This window comes from Palaemon carinicauda, chromosome 13, assembly GCF_036898095.1.
Source record: "Palaemon carinicauda isolate YSFRI2023 chromosome 13, ASM3689809v2, whole genome shotgun sequence".
In the NCBI taxonomy this organism is placed as follows: domain Eukaryota; kingdom Metazoa; phylum Arthropoda; class Malacostraca; order Decapoda; family Palaemonidae; genus Palaemon; species Palaemon carinicauda.
This window is the reverse complement of record NC_090737.1, coordinates 122,644,430-122,666,929: the sequence shown is the minus strand read 5'-3', so window position 1 is coordinate 122,666,929 and position 22,500 is coordinate 122,644,430. Positions and strand designations below refer to the sequence as shown.

The following is a 22,500-nucleotide window of genomic DNA, read 5'->3' as shown; positions in this document are numbered from 1 at the left end:
TATTAGCTGTGTCAAGAAGGAAATTCATTATTGTGGAGTAAGTGATGAAAACTCTAATAATAGAATTAGTATTGATTTTAATTAATTGCAAGTTTCCTTCGTTAATAAGCAGTGGCAAGCTAACCTCTCGACAAAGGTTTCACTATCGAGCAAAAAAAAAAAAAAGGGTCTCAGATTCTTCGTGAATTTTCACAATCCAAAACAAACTTAATCGAAAAATCCTATCTAACAATTGAACGGAAACTTAGTATTAAGTTTTAATTAATAAACAGTAAGCAAAAAACTTCTCGGAGTCAAATAAGTAAACTGGCAGACAAAAAAAAAAAAAACAAAAAAAAAACTTGGACGATAAACGGACGTCTAAGAAAGTTTTCACAAACAAAATCACACTTCATCGGAAGATCCTTTCTAACAAGCAAACAATATCGCAAGAATAAGTTCTCAGTAATATATAATAAACAAAAACACATCCAAAGGGGCAAAAAAGTAAGACAAAAAAAAAAAAAAAGACTTGGATAATAAACGGACGGTCTAGAAAGTTTTCACAATCCAAAACAAACTTAATCGGAAGATCCTATCTAACAAGCAAACAATAACGTAAGAATAAGTTCTCAGTAATATATGATAAACAAAAACACATCCAAAGGGGCGATTAAGTAAACTGAGACAAAAAAAAAAAAAAAAAAGCCTCAGATTCTGCGTAAACGAACATACCTGTAAGTTTTCACAAGCCAAAGCACAAACAAGAACTTAAGAATAAGTCTTCAGTAATAATTAAAAAAAACACATCACAAGAGGCAAGTAAGTGAACTGACAAAAAAAAAAAAAAAAAAAAAAAAAAATTTAATAAACTGACATACAAAAAAAAAAAAAAAAAAAAAAATTGTTGATAAACGAAAATCCCCGTTAGTTTTCACAAGCCAAAGTAAACTTAATCAGAAAACCCTATCTAACAAACAAACAGTAACTTGAGAATAAGTGTTCATCTTATATACAAATAAAAACTAAATACTAAGTCTTCAGTAATAAACAGCAAACAAAAGAAAAACATCTCGAGAATCAAGTAAGTAAACTGACAAAGAAAAGGCCCCAGTTTCTTCATAAACGAACATTCCAGTAAGATTTCACACCGCAAAAGAAACAATCAGAAAACCTGTAGCTAACCAAAAAAAAAAAAAAAAAAAAAAAACTTGTTAGTAAGTCTTCTGTGATAAACAGCAAATAAAAACACATCGAACAATAACTCATGAGTAGGTCTTTGTTATCACAAGCCAAAGAAAACTTGACCAGAAAACCCTAACAAATAAACAATAACTTAATAAGTCTTCATCTTATAAACGAATAAAAACTAAATACTAAGTCTTCATTAAGTTAACCTTTTACCCCCAAAGGACGTACTGGTACGTTTCACAAAAGCCATCCCTTTACCCCCATGGACGTACCGGTACGTCCTTGCAAAAAAATGCTATAAAAATTTGTTTTTCATATTTTTTGATACTTTTTTGAGAAAATTTAGGCATTTTCCAAGAGAATGAGACAAACCTGACCTCTCTATGACAAAAATTAAGGCTGTTAGAGCAATTTAAAGAAAATATGCTACAAAATGTGCTAGGAAAAAGATAACCCCCTAGGGGTTAAGGGTTGGAAATTTCCAAAAACCCCGGGGGTAAAAGGGTTAATAAACAACAAACAAACAAAAATCATCTCGAGAATCAAGTAAACTGACAAAGAGTCGACCAGAAGCCTTCGGGACACGCAATGGAAGGGCGTAATCAGTCCCGCGATATTCGGGAGATGTCATGCCCAAAATAACACGGACGGGCCCCATCTTGGGGTTTCATTTCCAAATGCTCGTAATTCCAGGCCGGAAATGTTCGTTGTCTTTCCGTAATTGCGTAAGTGAAGCCCCCGTGAGATGTATTGTAGCATTTCGTGTGTTGCCTGCCTTCCTCTCTCTCTCTCTCTCTCTCTCTCTCTCTCTCTTTCAGTAATGTGACGCCATGTAATTTGAGTTAGATAATCGATCAATGTGTCCTCTCTCTCTCTCTCTCTCTCTCTCTCTCTCTCTCAGTAATGTGACGCCATGTAATTTGAGTTAGATAATCGATCAATGTGTCCTCCTCTCTCTCTCTCTCTCTCTCTCTCTCTCTCATTGCTTGCATAAAATGTTGTCGGTGTTTATGACCTTTAGGAGTGTGACGCCACATAACTTGAATTAGATAATCAATTAATATGTCCTGGCCACTCTCTCTCTCTCTCTCTCTCTCTCTCTCTCTCTCTGACTTTCAGTAATGTGACGCCATGTAATTTGAGTTAGATAATCGATCAATGTGTCCTCTCTCTCTCTCTCTCTCTCTCTCTCTCTATCTCTCTCTCTATCTCTCTCTCTCTCTCTCTCTCTCTCTCATATTGCTTGCATGAAATACCGGTGTCTATGACCTTTGGTAATGTGACGCCATGTAACTAGAATTAGATAATCGATCAATGTGTCCTCCAGGGGCACCTCTCTCTCTCTCTCTCTCTCTCTCTCTCTCTCATATTGCTTGCATGAAATGTTGTCGGTGTCTATGACCTTTGGTAATGTGACGCCATATAATTTGAATTAGAGATCAATATGTTCTCCTAGGGCACTGCTCTCTCTCTCTCTCTCTCTCTCTCTCTCTCTCTCTCTCTCTAATAATATCTAATGATTACTTTCACAAGCCAATCTCATTCTCTCATATTACTTTCATGAAATGTTCGTGTCTATGACCCCAAGTAGTGTGACGCCACATAACTTCAATTAGATAACCAATCAATATGTCCTTTTCTCTCTCTTTCTCTCTCTCTCTCTCTCTCTCTCTCTCTCTCTCTCTCTCTCTCTTGCATGTCTTTTTATTTATTTATTTTATTAATTTTATGTTGTACTCTATTTATCACAGATTCTCGACAATTATCCTGGTACAGTTGGCTTCATAAATTCCGGTACACTTCACGGGAAGGTAAAGAGACTTCTGTGTACCGGAATTAGTGAAGCCAACTGTACATGCAACCATTGAAAAACTAAATTTTGAAGATAATAAAAGCAAAGAGTAAAGAGATTTACTCCTCGCGTTTCTTTTCATTTCATGTATTTATCTATTTGCTGATAGATTTAATGCATTTGCGATTATCCCGTATCCTAGAAAAGAAAGGTAAAAGGCGGTAGAAAGAGATAAAAGGGTGATAAGAGAAGAAAGGAAATAGGTGTAATTTGAAGAATAAAGAATAATAGGGGATACAGAAAAGTTGAAAATAAATAGAAAGACATATATTGGATGAGAGTAAACCGGAACGGAAGACGATAGGAAAAGGAATACGTTGAAAAGAAAGACGAAAGAAATATGAATGGGTAAAAGCGTGCAAGAGTAAAGAGAGCAATAAAAGGCTGGAATTTTTTTGTTTTTTTGTTTTGTTTTGTCCTAGGTGTTTATAAACATGCCGTTGATTGTTCCGCTGAAATATCTGGCGCAGAGATTATCAGTTATATCACTGATGAGTTACGACCAGTTTCAATGAATAATTAGTTGCAAGAATTTGAACTGTAATTATGTCTTCACCATATTCGATGCTATTTTTAATTTCTCAAAGTTATTCTATACCTAGTTTTGCTGATTTCTATTCTGATTATATAGTTTATTTTTCTTTTATCATCTATTCTTGATTAATATTTAATTGATTGATTGGATTTTTTTCTGGCACCCCGACATCGAAGGTCATTGACCCCGCCATCTATTTTTAACTTAATTTCTTTCCGTACAGGGCTGCGTTTCATGATGAAGCCCTGTGGCTTGTAAAAAATAATGTTTCCAACCATGGTTGCTGCATATTTATCAAGTATAACTACTCTGTCTTTCCCCGTCCCTAGGGTAGGGGAAGAGGAAATAGTCATACCATGGTTAGAATGAATGAATGAATTTGAAGATCTCTGGCATCCTGACATCGAAGGACATTGACGCCGATATCGTTTATTATAAATAAAAATTAAAAGAATATTCAGTTAAAACCAGAAAAGTAAATATGTTATAAAAGTTAAATAGCATTAAGAAGACCTGCTTCTGATATAAATTTGAAAATGCCACTAGCATAGTAGGACACATCATGTCCAAGGATCTTGGCGAGGATGAACCTGCCATCCTCACCCCGAGCCTCAAACAGATATCTATTTCTTTCTGTGCTATGAGTGGGGGCATTCAGTCAACAAATGCCTCAGTGTCAAGGGTATCAAACAGTCGTCGCAATATGGTTGGTGTTGGCCAGCCAGCAGAAACTCGTGTGTCATCCGAGTGTGACAGTTAGGAAATGGGAAGTGGGGTGGGATGGGTTGAATCTGTGTTTGTGCATATCTCTAAATATTTAGCCGTCTTTTTTTGACGGGTCGCGTTCACTAGTGATAACAATGATGATAAAAATTCCCCTTTTGTTATTCCTAGGGCCCTGCTTCTTCCTATTCGTAATTCAAAACTTCGGCGCCTTTCTTTTACGGATTCATTAAACTTTCCTAATTCAATTTTCAATTCCTTGTGGTTCTTTGAAATTTCATTTGTTTTCTCTTAAAGTTCTTGAAACCAAATCAAAAGAACCTTTGAACTTTTACTCGATGAAAGAACTTTTTATCTTTAGGATTATGGTGTTCTACTAGAAACGTCCCTGCCTGAGTTCTGCCGGACTGGGGTTCGAGCAGTGTTCAAGTTCGATAGTTTCTTGTAGCGTCTGCAACCTCATCATCCTAGTGAGCTAGGAATGGTGGGTTTGGGGGAGCCTATAATATAGGTCTACCTGCTGAGTCATTAGTAGTTATTGCTTGGACCTCCCTGATCCTAGCTAAGATGGAGAGGGGGCTTAGGGGCTGATCATAGGTAAATATGGTCAGTCTCTAGTGCAGGGTCCTGCTAACTAGGGCATTGTCACCGTCCCTGGCCTCTGCCACTCGTGAGCGGTCATTAAACCTTAAACCTTATAACCTCCCTCCAATTACAGGCATTTGTTCTACTACATAATAGACCAAAGATCTTGCTATTCCTACCCTTGGGCTCTCGAGTCTCATTGTGATGCATTATCTGTCTTGTCAGATCCTATTATGCCAAGAAAAAAGTTTGTGTAATCAGTATCTAGGTGCCTTGGGAATGTATTCATGTCCAAAAAATTCATCTAAAACTTTCTTTATTACCTTAGACCAAAAAAACAAAAAAAATGTTTTTAGGTGTGTTTTGAATGTTCGTTCATCTGTCCGTAAGACTTACATGAAAATAGTACCTAAGAAGAACTCTTGAATGACAAGAGCTAAACATTCTACATTTGAACGAAAAGTCTTGTTATTTCATTCCCTCTTATATTCAAGGCTCAATTAACCGAAGAGTCCGCTTTATTACCGTATGTTTCGGTAAGCAAATTACTATTATTTTCCTAGTTTTCGAAAGGTGGTGAGGTTTTGGAAGAGACAGATGGACAAATTTTGGGTGTCGAGGACCTTTTGAGTGTTGGTTTTTGGTTTGCTCACTCCTTATGGAGAGTTCGCGTTCATTGTACGTTATTGTTTAGTTTAGCTTTTTATGTCTTGCGTTCTTCAAGTCTTTGAGGATATATATATATATATATATATACACACACATATATATATATATATATGTGTGTGTGTGTGTGTGTGTGTGTGTATGTAATATATGTATGTGTCTGTGTTCTATACACACATGCATATATATATATATATGTATATATATATATATATATATATAAGCAGAGTACTGAAAACCTTTGGCAATTTTAGTATTTGATTTTCCTGGGCAACGTCCATAGCCAGTTGCCTTATCTCCATTACTTGCACGGAACTGGTCCAACGCATAAGTGAGGGATGTCAATCATTTTGATTAAAGTGCAATTAAAGGCTCGCAATTGAATTTTCAATTCTCGTCAGCTGAAATCTTGATTCTTTTATTTTTGGGGGGGAAGGTTAGATTTTACTAAAACCTGATTAATGGTTAAAATAATCTTGAATAACTTCTAAAAACTAATATAAGAAATGGATGGTTAGCTGGTTGTTAGATTTTACTAAAACCTGATTAATGGTTAAAATAATATTGAATAACTTCTAGAAACTAATATAATGAATGGGTGGTTGCTGGGTGTTAAATTTTACTAAAACCTGATTAAGGTTTAAAATAATCTTAAATCATTCCAAGAAACTAATATAGGAAATGGATGGTTAGCTAGAGTACTGAAACCTGATTAAAGTTTGAAGTAATCTTAAATAATTCCTAGAAACTAAAATAGAAAATGGATGGTTAGCTGGTATTTAGATTTTACGAAAACCTGATTAAAGTTTGAAGTAATCTTAAAAACTCCTAGAAACTGATATAGGAAATGGATGGTTGGCTGGTTGTTATATTTTACTAAAATCTGATTAAGGTTTAAAATAATCTTAAATACTCCTAGAAACTGATATAGGAAATGGATGGTTGGCTGCTTGTTAGGTTTTACTGAAACCTGATTTAGCTGTAAAGTAATCGTGAATAACTTCTAGAAACTAACATAGAAAATTGATGGTTGGCTAGTTCTAGGATTTTACTGAAACCTAATTAAAATTTCAAATAATCTTAAATAACTCCTACAAACTAATATGAAAAATAGTCTAGATATGGGAGACTGGCTTGTTGATGTTCAGTGTACTGGACAAGAGATTTCATGAGCATTTTGTCATTTTTATATAGGTAATAAATTGATAGATTCATAACAGAGCAATATTTAGCTGCGAAGTAAACTATACAAAGTTAAAATGTATTTTAACCTTTTTAAAGTTTACAGAACTTTGAAGACAGTAACAAAAGGGCATTCCGTTTCTAATCTGATGAAAAAACGTAATTTTTATCGGAAATTTCCGTAAAAATTTCCTGTTCTCATCCGTATTTCAGTAAAATACAGGCGACCGTAATTTCTACCCTACTTTGTTATTATCCTTTACATTTTGGTGACCGTAATATCATTCTTTTACGTCAATATATCCGTTTTCTAAACGGTATATGCCTGGCAACATTTATTCCAAGATCTTTTCCGTTTATTGAGGATGCCCAAATTGTGAGTTGAGTGAGTGCATGAGTAATAACGGTTATTTTCAATTGTCTATAGATACGTTTAAAGGCTTTAAAGGCCGCTCATGAGTGGCAGAGGCAAGGGAAAGTGACATTGCCCTGTCAAGCAGGACAATGCCCTAGAGACTGACCATATATGATCAGCGCCCTATGATCTCTCCACCCAAGCTATGACCAAGGAGGGCAATGGCTGCTGATGACTCAGCAGATAGACCTATAGGCTCCCCCAAAACCCTCTTTCTTAGCCCACAAGGTTGGTGAGGTTATAGGGACCAAAGAAACTAACGAGCTTGAGCGGGACTCGAATCCCAGTCTGGTGTTCACCAATCAGGGACGTTACCACATCGGCCATTTTCCATATACATCAAACGGAAGTCACGTGCGGAGTGAAATACAGCAGTTGTAAGGAAGAATCTGACATCTTTAGGGTTGTAGTGGCTGATGTTGTAACGTCCCTGACTGGTGAACGCCAGATTGGGGTTCGAGTCCCGCTTAAACTCGTTAGTTTATTTGGTCACTGCAACCTCACCATCCTTGTGAGCTAAGGAGGAGGGGGGGGGAGCCTATAGGTCTATCTGCTGAGTCATCAGCAGCCATTGCCTGGCTCTCCTTGGTCATAGCTTGGATGGAAAGGGGCTTGGGCGCTGATCATATATAATATGGTCAGTTTCTCGGGCAATGTCACTGTCCCTTGCCTCTGCCATTCATGAGCGGCCTTTAAACCTTTAAACTGGATATTACGACTTAGGAGTTCCACTTCAAATTTGAGTAAATGGCAGTTGATTGAAGTTTGGGAACCGCAACTTGGGTCACATTCACGACTTGTGTCACTTCCTTGTAATTGCGATGTCGTTCAGAAATACAATTACTCTATAAATAGATTGTGAGAGGCGTAGTTCAGTTCCCAGTGGTCTGCGTTATTTTTGAATAAGTGCAAATACGCAAAAAGTAATGAAATACTTGACAGTAAAACCAAAATTTTTACCAATGTTATTTCTGAATAAGTACAAAAACGAAAAAAGTAATGAAATACGTTACATTAAAACTTAAATTCTTAACAATGTTATTTCTGAATAAGTGCAAATACGCAAAAAGTAATGAAATACGTTACATTAAAACCTAAATTCTTAACAATGTTATTTCTGAATAAGTGCAAATACGCAAAAAGTAATGAAATACGTTACATTAAAACCTAAATTCTTAACAATGTTATTTCTGAATAAGTGCAAATACGCAAAAAGTAATGAAATACGTTACATTAAAACTTAAATTCTTAACAATGTTATTTCTGAATAAGTGCAAATACGCAAAAAGTAATGAAATACGTTACATTAAAACCTAAATTCTTAACAATGTTATTTCTGATAAGTCCAAATACGCAAAAAGTAATGAAATACGTTACATTAAAACCTAAATTCTTAACAATGTTATTTCTGAATAAGTGCAAATACGCAAAAAGTAATGAAATACGTTACATTAAAACCTAAATTCTTAACAATGTTATTTCTGATAAGTCCAAATACGCAAAAAGTAATGAAATACGTTACATTAAAACCTAAATTCTTAACAATGTTATTTCTGAATAAGTGCAAATACGCAAAAAGTAATGAAATACGTTACATTAAAACCTAAATTCTTAACAATGTTATTTCTGAATAAGTGCAAATACGCAAAAAGTAATGAAATACGTTACATTAAAACCTAAATTCTTAACAATGTTATTTCTGATAAGTCCAAATACGCAAAAAGTAATGAAATACGTTACATTAAAACCTAAATTCTTAACAATGTTATTTCTGAATAAGTGCAAATACGCAAAAAGTAATGAAATACGTTACATTAAAACCTAAATTCTTAACAATGTTATTTCTGAATAAGTGCAAATACGCAAAAAGTAATGAAATACGTTACATTAAAACCTAAATTCTTAACAATGTTATTTCTGAATAAGTGCAAATACGCAAAAAGTAATGAAATACGTTACATTAAAACCTAAATTCTTAACAATGTTATTTCTGAATAAGTGCAAATACGCAAAAAGTAATGAAATACGTTACATTAAAACCTAAATTCTTAACAATGTTATTTCTGATAAGTCCAAATACGCAAAAAGTAATGAAATACGTTACATTAAAACCTAAATTCTTAACAATGTTATTTCTGATAAGTCCAAATACGCAAAAAGTAATGAAATACGTTACATTAAAACCTAAATTCTTAACAATGTTATTTCTGATAAGTGCAAATACGCAAAAAGTAATGAAATACGTTACATTAAAACCTAAATTCTTAACAATGTTATTTCTGAATAAGTGCAAATACGCAAAAAGTAATGAAATACGTTACATTAAAACCTAAATTCTTAACAATGTTATTTCTGATAAGTCCAAATACGCAAAAAGTAATGAAATACGTTACATTAAAACCTAAATTCTTAACAATGTTATTTCTGAATAAGTGCAAATACGCAAAAAGTAATGAAATACGTTACATTAAAACCTAAATTCTTAACAATGTTATTTCTGAATAAGTGCAAATACGCAAAAAGTAATGAAATACGTTACATTAAAACCTAAATTCTTAACAATGTTATTTCTGAATAAGTGCAAATACGCAAAAAGTAATGAAATACGTTACATTAAAACCTAAATTCTTAACAATGTTATTTCTGATAAGTCCAAATACGCAAAAAGTAATGAAATACGTTACATTAAAACCTAAATTCTTAACAATGTTATTTCTGAATAAGTGCAAATACGCAAAAAGTAATGAAATACGTTACATTAAAACCTAAATTCTTAACAATGTTATTTCTGATAAGTCCAAATACGCAAAAAGTAATGAAATACGTTACGATAAAACTAAAATTTTTATCAAACAAAACTTCAATTAGATAAATTTACTAATTTTACATAATTTCTTGGAAATTTTTGCCTTTAATCCTTGGTGTAATAAAGACTTATCTTCAACACTATTAAGGTTTCATGAAATATTCCTTATGAACAGATAGACTAACTGTCGATAGATATTTACTATTTTCTTCTCTAATTGTTGGATTTCAATTCTTGTTTGTGCAGAGTAAAACTAATCCCAATCTCGCTGTTGTTTTATCAAGAAGGAACATTAGAATCTTCTTACTACTTTTGAAAATGAAAATGAAGTAGACTTGATTGGAAGAATATATAAAACTTTAATTGTATAAAACGGAAAGTTGTTGCCAATGTAATCAACTATTGTACCTTGATCTATTTCACTTCCATGTTACTGTATTCCCTGCTTCCATTTTTATCTCGCTGTTGTTTTATCAAGAAGGAACATTAGAATCTTCTTACTACTTTTGAAAATGAAAATGAAGTAGACTTGATTGGAAGAATATATAAAACTTAAATTGTATAAAACGGAAAGTTGTTGCCAATGTAATCAACTATTGTACCTTGATCTATTTCACTTTCATGTTACTGTATTCCCTGCTTCCATTTTTATCTCGCTGTTGTTTTATCAAGAAGGAACATTAGAATCTTCTTACTACTTTTGAAAATGAAATGAAGTAGACTTGATTGGAAGAATATATAAAACTTTAATTGAAGTTGTTGCCAATCTAATCAGCTATTGTACATTGATCTATTTCACTTTCATGTTACTATATTCCCTGTTTCCATTTTTATCTCGCTGTTGTTTTATCAAGACGGAACATTAGAATCTTACTACTTTTGAAAATGAAAGTGAAGTAAACTTGATTGGAAGAATATATAAAACTTTAATTGAATAAACGTAAAGTTGTTGCCAATGTAATCAACTATTGTACCTTGATCTATTTCACTTTCATGTTACTATATTCCCTGTTTCCATTTTTATTGAGGGGGGAGGGTGGGGGGATGGGGGGCGGTAGGTAATAACCTTTCGTTCAACAAGACACATGAGCCTATACACTTCCCCCAAAAGCTTCTTCAAGTTTATGCACTTCGAGGAAAGTTCAAATTATCCTTGGATGTCAAAAACCTAATTGAAGGGAAGATTGAGTAACATTTCGTGCGATATAATCAAAGTTCTTGATAGGATGTTTACAAGAGTAAGGAGAATAGATTCCCTAAAAGTGCTGAGTTATAAGATCTCTATCATAAGGGTTAGTGTGGCCTACTGGAAACGTCCCTGCCTAACGATCTGCTGGATTGGGGTTCGAGACCCGCTCAGGCTCAATAGTTTCTTGTAGTGTCTGCAACCTCACCATCTTTTTGAGCTCAGGATGGGGTATTTGGGGAGCCTTTAGATCCACCTGTTGAGTCATCAGCAGCCATTCCCTGGACTTCCCTGGTCCTAGCTTGGATGGGTGGGGTCTTGGGCGCTGATCTTAGGGCATTGTCATTCCCTTGCCTCTGGCATTCATGAGCAACCTTTAAACTTTTACATATTCTTTGAAGTACAAGATTTGAGACATGATAATTGGATATCAGGATAAAGAAGACAAATGGAAGTATGATTGGAAGATAAAGATGGAATATCATTGATAAAGATGAGGAAAAGTCTAGTTGAGAGAAGAGACCCTGGAAAATGCCAAGTGGGTCCAGATGTCTTGCTGTCAAAAATTCGAAGTAAAAGAGTCGAACAAAGGGCTTGACCCCCCCCCCCCTCCCCCCGCCCCTAATGGGAAGTTAATGCCGTCAGTACACCGCGTACTCAAGGGTCTTTGCAGTGCTCCTTCGGTCCCTAGCAGCACACAATTTTATTAATGGAGGCGGTGTGTTTGACAAAGGGTGGCTGTACTTTTGATAAAGAATAGTTGTGTTTTTGACAAAGAATAGTTGTGTTTCTGACAAAGAATAGTTGTGTTTCTGACAAAGAATAGTTGTGTTTTTGACAAAGAATAGTTGTGTTTTTGACAAGGGTGGCTGTACTTTTGATAAAGAATAGTTGTGTTTCTGACAAAGAAAAGTTGTGTTTTTGACAAAGAATAGTTGTGTTTCTGACAAAGAATAGTTGTGTTTTTGACAAGGGTGGCTGTACTTTTGATAAAGAATAGTTGTGTTTCTGACAAAGAATAGTTGTGTTTCTGACAAAGAAAAGTTGTGTTTTTCTCAAATGGGGTTTGTGATTTTTTATAAAGTGTGTGTTTTGAGAAAAGTTTGTATGTGTTTATGGCATAGTGTGTAGCATTATTGACCAAGGTTTTTTTTTCAATTTTGTCAAAATGTGTTTGTGTTTTTGGAAAACGTTGTATATATTTAGGACATAGTGTGTAATATTATTAAACAAGGGTTGTTTTAATTTTCAATTTTGTCAAAGTGTGTTTGTGTTTTTGGAAATGTTTGTAATGTTTATGACACAATGTGTTGTATTATTGACCAAGGATTGTTATGTTGACAAAGGGTGTTTGTGATTCACTAACAATAGGTTATTTTTCTGAGAAAGTAGTCATGTTTTTTGACAAAAGAGGGTTATATTTTTTACCATTCTACCGCCACATCCCAAGTAAATATTTGTAGCAGAAATTAAAGCCAGCTATTGTAACAATAGGAAAATTAAAGGCGTTATTTACGATAATCAGAGTAAAAATGAATTTTGACTCGTATTCAGATTCTCCTTGTTTTTAACACTGAATATCTTTGCATTATAAAAGTTCAGAAAATTCGAGGGATTGTTATAACACTTCATTCCGGCTGTCCCTGCCTAATATTTACAATATCCGGAGGTCTTGCTTTACATAAACCTTACTGGCAATGTGAAAAGAGGAAGGATTCGATGCTTACGAGATGCTTTTGATATAATATTATAGTCAAAGTTGGGTTTATGAATAATCATTTATACGAAACAAAGGATTAAAAAAGTATAAGTTTAATTCTAATGATGCCGCTTTTGTAATTAGCTATTACATCTGTATAAAAGGCCAATGTAAATGAAAGAAATTAAAGCTAGTTACAGCATCAGCACATCTCGGAAATGCTTAATAATGTTGATACAAATGTTGATAATCTCTCTCTCTCTCTCTCTCTCTCTCTCTCTCTCTCGGAAATTTTTACTAATATTATTACAAATGTTGATGATTCTCTCTCTCTCTCTCTCTCTCTCTCTCTCTCTCTCTCTCTCTGAAATGTTTATTAATGTTAATACAAATGTTGATGATTATCTCTCTCTCTCTCTCTCTCTCTCTCTCTCTCTCTCTCTCTGAAATGTTTACTAATGTTGATACAAATGTTGATGATTTCTCTCTCTCTCTCTCTCTCTCTCTCTCTCTCTCTCTGAAATGTTTACTAATGTTGATACAAATGTTGATGATTTCTCTCTCTCTCTCTCTCTCTCTCTCTCTCTCTCTCTCGGAAATGTTTACTAATATTATTACAAATGTTGATGATTCTCTCTCTCTCTCTCTCTCTCTCTCTCTCTCTCTCTCGGAAATGTTTACTAATGTTAATACAAATGTTGATGATTTCTCTCTCTCTCTCTCTCTCTCTCTCTCTCTCTCTCGGAAATGTTTACTAATATTATTACAAATGTTGATGATTCTCTCTCTCTCTCTCTCTCTCTCTCTCTCTCTCTCTCTGAAATGTTTATTAATGTTAATACAAATGTTGATGATTATCTCTCTCTCTCTCTCTCTCTCTCTCTCTCTCTCTCTCTCTGAAATGTTTACTAATGTTGATACAAATGTTGATGATTTCTCTCTCTCTCTCTCTCTCTCTCTCTCTCTCTCTCTCTCGGAAATGTTTACTAATATTATTACAAATGTTGATGATTCTCTCTCTCTCTCTCTCTCTCTCTCTCTCTCTCTCTCTCTCGGAAATGTTTACTAATGTTGATACAAATGTTGATGATTTCTCTCTCTCTCTCTCTCTCTCTCTCTCTCTCTCTCTCGGAAATGTTTACTAATATTATTACAAATGTTGATGATTCTCTCTCTCTCTCTCTCTCTCTCTCTCTCTCTCTCTCTCGGAAATGTTTACTAATGTTAATACAAATGTTGATGATTCTCTCTCTCTCTCTCTCTCTCTCTCTCTCTCTCTCTCGGAAATGTTTACTAATATTATTACAAATGTTGATGATTCTCTCTCTCTCTCTCTCTCTCTCTCTCTCTCTCGGAAATGTTTACTAATATTATTACAAATGTTGATGATTCTCTCTCTCTCTCTCTCTCTGAAATGTTTATTAATGTTGATACAAATGTTGATAATTCTCTCTCTCTCTCTCTCTCTCTCTCTCTCTCTCTCTCTCCCCGAAATGTTTACTAATTTTAATACAAATGTTGATGATTCTCTCTCTCGCTCTCTCTCTCTCTCTCTCTCTCTCTCTCTCTCTCTCCAAGTTATCACGGCGTAAGTTCACGTGGCCTAGTAACCTGCTAACCTGTGGTTAACGCAAATAAAAAATCAGGCTCTTATTACACGAACGAATATTTGCGTATGTAGTAGAGGGTTGTAATTTCAAAGGAGGGCGTAATTAGAAAGTAGCTATTACAGAGCAAGACAAATCTGTAATGAGAATGAAATACGCTTAATTGCTGTTGTTGGATTGGAAGAGTTTTTGAGTAACTAGCATATTTGAGTTCATAGTACTGCATATTTTTATCTTTTTAATCTTACTGATATAACGTCCTTTTATTTAGATTGGTAACGAATTTTTCTTTTTGATTTCACTATAGTAAGGGTATATCGTATTTAGTTAAAAATAAAAAATGAGAAATTGCAGGAAATCACGTTTGAAAATTAACAATATTCAAATGTCGATAATTCATTTTTCAAGGAAGTTCCTTGCGCCAGGGGGTCAAAATATGATTCGGTATATAACCTTGTAATACTGGCTTCCGGGTCATAGCCTTGAGCGTCTGGAAAGGGGGGCTGGGATGGGAAGTAATTAAAAAATGCTTGAAATCTCGTTTGAAAATCGACCATATTCAAACGTCTATAACTCTTTCATTTTTCATGATGTCTCAAATTTATTTTTGCATTCCAAAGCTCATTTTATATATTTTTCATCCTATATAACGTCACTCGCGTAATTATAATCATAACTCCACAATATTTACGATTAAGAGATAATGATTCATTTCTATTATTATTTTTTCTTTGTTAATCCTGTTTTTTTCTTTGCATGATATCGTATAATTTGTTTAATTTTATCCCAGGATTAGTCTCCCTTTCTTAATTCCTGTCGGTTTTCTGTTATTTGATTTCTTTTCGAGTAATTGTCTAATGATATCCCAAGAATAATGGATCGATTAGTAATGATACATTCTCTTAGAAATCCATTCTCGTAATTCGTCTAGGTAATTAATGGTTTCCATAAGAAAAAACTACCTCAATAAAGAAGGTTTTTCTTATTGTGTTTTCGTATTGTTATGGTTTATACTATTTCAACACTTAATTATAAAAAAAAATGTGCAATCATATTTTTGTGCAAAATTGGTTTCCGTTAAAATAATCAATAATAATTGATAAGAATATTTAGTGATGCATGATTTTAACATGGTGGTTTATCATAATTGATAATAACAAATAATTTCAAAGAAAAATTACTACATGGTTTTCTGTTACTTTGTAAAGAAAAATAATGGTTTTTAATATAATAAAGCAATATTTTTAAAAATATAATCCTGACAAAACAGATTTATTTAGAAGTTTCAAAGAAAGATTTTTTGAAAAATAACAAAAGATTTTCGCAAGTTTCATTGATATGTAAAATTCAGTGAAATTAATATACTGTTAACATTTAATAATTACGAAGTTATACTAAGCTGTTATATGACTATTCTAAGTTATTATAAGCAATATTAAACATTGTTAACATTTAATAATTACGAAGTTATACTAAGCTGTTATATGACTATACTAAGTTATTATAAGCAATATTAAACATTGTTAACATTTAATAATTACGAAGTTATACTAAGCTGTTATATGACTATACTAAGTTATTATAAGCAATATTAAACATTGTTAACATTTAATAATTACGAAGTTATACTAAGCTGTTATATGACTATTCTAAGTTATTATAAGCAATATTAAACATTGTTAACATTTAATAATTACGAAGTTATACTAAGCTGTTATATGACTATTCTAAGTTATTATAAGCAATATTAAACATTGTTAACATTTAATAATTACGAAGTTATACTAAGCTGTTATATGACTATACTAAGTTATTATAAGCAATATTAAGCATTAGACATGAGTTTTCAACGGATACTTACTGTACCACCTTGTTTCTTTGGGCCGGTTTGGTACAGCCTCGAGAAGACATCTCCTCCTGGTCCACCACCTCCCCCTCCAACTCCAACGCCTCCTCCAACTCCTCCTCCAGCAGTGTTCTTCAGGTTCTTACGGTTTGCCTCAGAGGCCGAGTTGTTCTTGTTGTTGTTGACTGCAGCCACAACTGCGTTCCCTGTCGCTGCTGTTTTAGCCGCAGCCTTCATGGTCGCCTTGGCGTCCAAGGGTGGTTCTTTACCCACTGGGCCCTTTGGAGGCACATCTGCTTTGGCGTTGGCGATGACTGTTGCGTTAGCAGAATTTCGGTCGCTCTTTTTGTTGCTGTGGAGGCGCTCGAAGACGTCCTCCACCTTGTGCTGGGGTGCGACAAGGGGGGCCGTGATGAGGCCATTCCCTGGGGGCATATTCGTCCCCAGTTTGTTGTTGGCGTTGTTGAAGGCGTTGTAACCGGCCACGCCCGTCTGGTTGTAGCTGTTGTTGATGTTGTAGTAGTTGTTTCCGGCGTCCAAGTTGTCGTGGGCGTTGTTGAAGGCAACTTTGTTGTTTTTGTTCCCGATTTGGTTGTTCCCGTTTCCTTTGTTGGTGGGATTGGTGCTGTTGGCTGTCTTCGTAGTGCCGTTCAGTTTGTTGTTGAGCGCCTGGTATTCTGACGTCAGGTACTCCAAGCTCTCTGGCACTATGCCGCTGGCGATGATGATTGGCTCCGACAGAGGCAATGCTTTATCTTTAAGGGCTGTTCGAATTTCATCCTTTTTGTTTATAGCATTGCCGTATTTGGCGTCGGTAGTTTTGAGGATGCTATGTCTTACCTCTTGGTTCTTAATCCTAGCTGTCTGGGCGCCCCTGCTCTCCTTGACTTTGTTGTTCCACTGGGCCATATCATCGTCCATATAAGGCATTCTATCCAGCGAATCTTTCCCATACAGAGCCTGTCTGTTTGATTCTCCCGGAGGTTTCACTTCCAGCGGCCCTTGACTTCTCTGCCACAGACTATCAGGGGCACCGAGGCGATCAAAGTAGCCCCTACCTCCGGGCAAGTGGTCTCCGAGACCTATCGTTCGGTTCCCCGCTCCAAGGGCAACGCTATGGGCCACGGCCATGGACACCGTCGAGATGACGTTCTCAGGCCTCTCTACGGATGCCATAGAAGGCCCCCGTGGTTTCAGATGAAAGGGCATGTCTGTTTCTCCCGTTGTGTTCTCTGTGGGAGACGGGCCAGCGAGGTCACCTGTGTTTGACCTCGCCGATTCCTCCAAGGCTTCGACGATTACATCGCCTCTGTTGTTGGGTGATTTATCATCAGTGTCTGTGGCTTTTTCCTCGCCATCCTTGTCGGTGGATTCATCTTTCTTGTCGCTGGTTTTATCTTTCTCTTCTGTTTCCCCTCCGTCTTTTTTGTCACTGCTTTTATCTTCTGTTTGCCCTCCTTCCTTCGTCTCGCCTTCCTTCACTTTATCGGAGGCTTTATCTTGTGCCTCAGCTTTAGTGGCTTCTTTGTCGTCATTCTCTACTTTTTCAGTGTCATTTTCATTCTCTTTCCCTTTATCACCTTCGCCTTTTTCGTCGTTAACTTTTTCAACGTCACCTGTTTTCTCATTTGCTTTATCTGGTTCTTCTTCCTTCACGTTTATAGTTTTATCCTCCTCATCTTCGTCCTTTTCCCCGTTTTTATCACTCTCACTCACTCGATCAAGATTTATCTCACTCTCAGGCACTTTATCAGAGTCTTCCTCTTTCCCCTTTGCTATATCAGAACCTTCCTCCTTTCCCTCTTTTTCCCCTTCCTTCTCACCTCCGTTCCTCACAACAGAACCCTCGTCCGATTTCTCACCACTGCCCTCTGTTGAGGCTTTCCCGCCACTACCCTCAGCTCCCAGGCTACCTTTCTCTCCATCCCCGGGTATTGATTGGTCTAAGGCAGTCTGCTCTTTCGGACCCGATTGGTCAGTCTGTTCTTTGCTTTCCCCTCCGGCCTCCTCATTGGTTGGCTTCGAGTCACTCTTTAATTCGGGTTTTTGTGAATGAATTGTTGAATCTGTTTTATCGCCTTGAGTTTCACTTCCTTTCGTAGATTTAGCGTTCAAGCTTAAGCTTGACTCAGATCTCGGAGTCTGACCTCGAACTATCAGAAAGTTTTCTTCTGCCGTAATTGCTACGAGAGATCTGCTTCTCTGAACGCCCCCTCTCTCTTTATCCTTTGTTTCATCGTCATCTTTCTTGTCAACACCATTGTCATTGTCGTCCCCCTCAGTATCGTCAAGCTTTGAAATTTCAGATCTTAAAGATTTCAGCTGCTCTATGGTTTCTAAGTCCGCATTTGATAATCTAGATGGCGTGTCATTGCCATTTTTGGACTCGGGGTCTGACCCAGCGCTCCCAGACAAATCTTTTTCACTGACAGCTCCGTTTTTGATGACAGATTTGTCAGAATTGACAGACATGTCAGTCAAGTTCTTATCCACTGTTGGTTTGTTTTCAGTAATTTTTGAAATGTCATTAGCTGCCACTAGGCCTAAGGAAGGTCTTGTGTTGTCAGCGGTACTTCCTGTGCCATCTTTTCCTTTAGATTCCTTTTTTAAAATAGATGAAAGCGGTAACGTGACACTTTCGGTCTTAGGATCGACCTTTGTTTTTTTATCATCGGAATTGTTTGACTCCTTATCGTTGGGCGTCGATGGCTCACCAGTTTTCATCTTTCTTTTGCCGATTATTTTCTCCGTGATGAATCTAGGCGAGATAATACTTCTCTTGACAGGCACAGGAGCTTTGAGTGTCTTTCCAGTTGTCCTCTTTGGCTGACGGGAAAATATTCCACCAAATTTAACTCTCTTGTTTTCGATAGGAGTATCTTCATCATTCGCCTTCTTATCGGCTGTTTCGCCGCTCTTATGAACCGGTACAACTTCACCTTCTGTTACAGAAGGGATCCCTGTCTCTTGGTTAGGTTCTTTAACCTCGACTCCTTTCGCATCATTTAGTAGTTGTTCTTTCTGTGGGATTACATCGTTACCCGAGATTTCTATTCCTTTCCCAATCTTTGGAACAGAAACTCCTTTCACATCATTAACGTTTGAGAGCCCCATATCCTTAACATGACTATCAGTAGCGTCAAGGTTTCCAGAATCTTTAGTTTTATTGGTTTTTGAATATCCATCACCTTTTTTCTTTAGACCTTTATCATTCTTCGCCATAGTTTCTTTAGTAACCAGCTCTCCAGTAGCCTTAATTGTTGAATACCCAGAATTCGAAGCTGCCAATTTCCTTGCATCTGTTATTTTCTTTTCTCCAACATCCTTAGAATTAGTTTCTCCATCTTTGTTGATCTTCGAATCGATAGTGTCCTTAGCTTCAGTGTCTCCATTTTCCTTGATCATTGAACCTCCAGTGCTGCTTGTTTTTGAAACTTCAGCGCTGTTAATCTTTGAAGCTTCAGCGCTGTTAATCTTTGATCCTTCAGCACTGTTAATTTTTGAACCTTCAGCACTGTTAATCTTTGAACCTTCAGCACTGTTAATCTGTGATCCTTTGGTACTGTTAATCTTTGAACCTCCAACACTGCTAATCTCTGAAACTTCAGCACTGTTAATCTTTGATCCTTCAGCGCTGTTAATCTTTGATCCTTCAGCACTGTTAATCTTTGATCCTTCGGTACTGTTAATCTTTGAACCTCCAGCGCTGCTAGTCTTTGAACCTTCAGCACTGTTAATCTTTGAACCTTCGATACTATTAATCCTTGAACCTCTAGCACTGCTAGTCTTTGAAACTTCAGCGCTGTTAATCTTTGATTCTTCAGCACTGTTAATCTTTGATCCTTTAGCACTGTTAATCTTTGATCCTTCAATACTGTTAATCTTTGAACCTCCAACGCTGCTAATCTCTGAAACTTCCGCGCTGTTAATCTTTGATACTTCAGCACTGTTAATCTTTGAGCCTTCAGCACTGTTAATCTTTGAACCTTCAGCACTGTTAATCTTTGAACCTCCAGCGCTGCTAGTCTTTGAAACTTCAGCACTGTTAATCTTTGACGTTTCAGCACTTTTAATCTTTGAAGCTTCAGCACTTTTAATCTTTGAACCTCCAGCACTGTTAATCTTTGAACCTCCAGTGCTGTTAGTTGTTGAACCTTCAGCACTGATAATCTTTGAAGCTTCATTGCTTTTATTTGTTGAGCCTTCAGCACCGTTGATCTTTGAAACTTCTGTGCTGTTGACCTTTGAAGCTTCAGTGCTGTTATTCTTTGAAGTTTCAATGCTGTTAGTCTTTAAGCCTTTTGCACTGTTAGTCTTTGAAGCTTCAGTGCTGTTTATCATTGAGCCTGCATTGCTGTTAATATTTGGAGTTTCAGCACTTTTGCTCTTTGAACCAAGTGCACTCTCAGTCTTTGAATCTCCCACATTGTTAGTCTTCGAAGCTCCTTCATTGTCAGTTTTTGATCCTCCTGCGCTATTGGTATTTGAATTGCTAATTTCTTTGGTCACTGGATCAACCATTTTGCTGTTGTTTGAACTGTTGGTCTCTGAAGCCTTCATCTCCTTGGCCTCTGCATTTTCAGTTTCCATTGTAGTTGAGTCTCCGGCACTGCTTGTCTCTGAAGCCTTTATCTCCTGAGCATCTGCATTTTCAGTTTCCTTTGTAGTTGAGCCTCCAGCACTGTTGGTCTCTGAAGCTTTTATTTCCTTGGCCCCTGCATCTTCCGTGTCCTTGTTAGTTGAGCCTCCAGCACTGCTGTTCTCTGTAGCCTTTATCTCCTTGGCCTCTGCATTTTCAGTTACCATTGTAGGTGAGCCTCCAGCACTGTTGGATTCTGAATCTTTAATCTCTCCACCAGTATCAGGCTTTTGCTCTCCAGCATCCTCTGTCTTTTGATCTTCAGCACTGTTATTTTCTGAATCACCAGCATCCTTGGACAGTGGATCTTTTATACCTTCCATCACTGGATTGCCGATATCCTTTCCCTCTGAATTCAACCCAGTGTCATTTACTGTGGTCTGCGAAGGCTCGTTTTTAATCTTTGCAATATTGAGTAGGTCTTTTTCCTCATTAATGGCACTCATGCGACCGTCTGGAGGAGGACGAGAGTTTACTTGTAGTGATTGTGTTTCTTCTGGTAAATTCTGATCGCCATTAATCCTTGCCTGTGGCTGAGATAAATAACTTCTTTCTTGAGACTCACCGTTCATCATAAGAGAATTTCTAGTTTTTGCAGCATCAAGTGTCAATGAATTGTCAGTAACGTTACTGCTAACCCCATCAGAAACAGATTGAGGGTATATAATTGCATTTGTAGCCGGGACACTCTTAGGGTTAACCATAGTATTCCTATCGTAAGTATCTCGAACATTATTCATTACCTTCCCATCATAGTAATTCTGAGAAACATAAGCAGCATTCTTATCTGAAGATTGCCGAGTGGCGTTATAAGCAGTGCTTCTATTCAGAGGATCTTGATAGTTGTTCGTACCATTTCCATTAACAGCATATCCTGTATTATTCACAGTGCCGCGACCACGACCTGCACGATTGTTATTCATCCCTAATGAATCAAAATTCGCATCTACTACAGTACCATAGCTAACATGCGTCGCCCTGCTCGGTTGAAGTTCTTTCGTCGGCTTTAGTATCCCCTTATGTTCTCGGTTCTCAAGAGCTCCACTGACGTTACCTGGCCCTGAGTAATTCTTTGGTGGTACTACGTAGCTTTCATAACGCGCTAGCTCTGGCTCAGGGGGAAAGTTGTATCCTCCTTTCCCTTTGTAATAACCTGTGCCGTGGACTTCCGGTTGCTGATAGCCTTGGTCGTAATACCCAGTGGAGTAGTAACTTCCTGCTGTGTTTCTGGTGGCGTAGCCGTAGGGGTTGACCTTAGCAACAGTGGGCTGGCCTTGGACCACACGATAAGAGTTTGGTGCAGCGTACTGTGGGACTGTCCTCTCGGGTGACCGTGGCCTCCTGTAGTTGGAGAAGTATCCTCTGAAATAAACCAGAAAGAGATAAGTTAAGAGGATAACCTAAATGTTTTTTTTTTTTATTCTCATAAATACAAACATACTTGTGTGTATATGTGTGTGTTTATGCATGCGAGTATATATAGCGTATGCACTCAAGCTGTCAGGAGAGTATCAATAAGAGAAATATCCTTACTAAAAGTCTGTTCTTACTCCTAATGCAAGAAAACTCTTAATACCTTGAAAAATCAA

At 36.5% G+C, this 22,500-nt stretch overlaps 2 protein-coding genes across 2 annotated transcripts in view; both read right to left on the bottom strand.

Moving 5' to 3' along the window:
* LOC137652388 (uncharacterized) overlaps positions 1-19,697 on the bottom strand; it is an 81,538-nt gene extending 61,841 nt beyond the window's left edge. Inside the window, exon 1 of the mRNA XM_068385773.1 lies at positions 16,288-19,697. Coding sequence (XP_068241874.1) covers positions 16,288-19,677 — 3,390 coding nt within the window. The 5' untranslated portion in view covers positions 19,678-19,697. The remainder of the gene's footprint in view (positions 1-16,287) is intronic.
* A 59-nt stretch (positions 19,698-19,756) lies between these two features.
* Positions 19,757-22,500, bottom strand: part of LOC137651784 (uncharacterized) — a 93,833-nt gene continuing 91,089 nt past the window's right edge. Inside the window, exons 2-3 of the mRNA XM_068385001.1 lie at positions 19,858-22,273; positions 19,757-19,762 (exon numbers count right to left, since the gene is read on the bottom strand). Of these exons, the coding sequence (XP_068241102.1) occupies positions 19,757-19,762; positions 19,858-22,273 (2,422 nt within the window). The remainder of the gene's footprint in view (positions 19,763-19,857; positions 22,274-22,500) is intronic.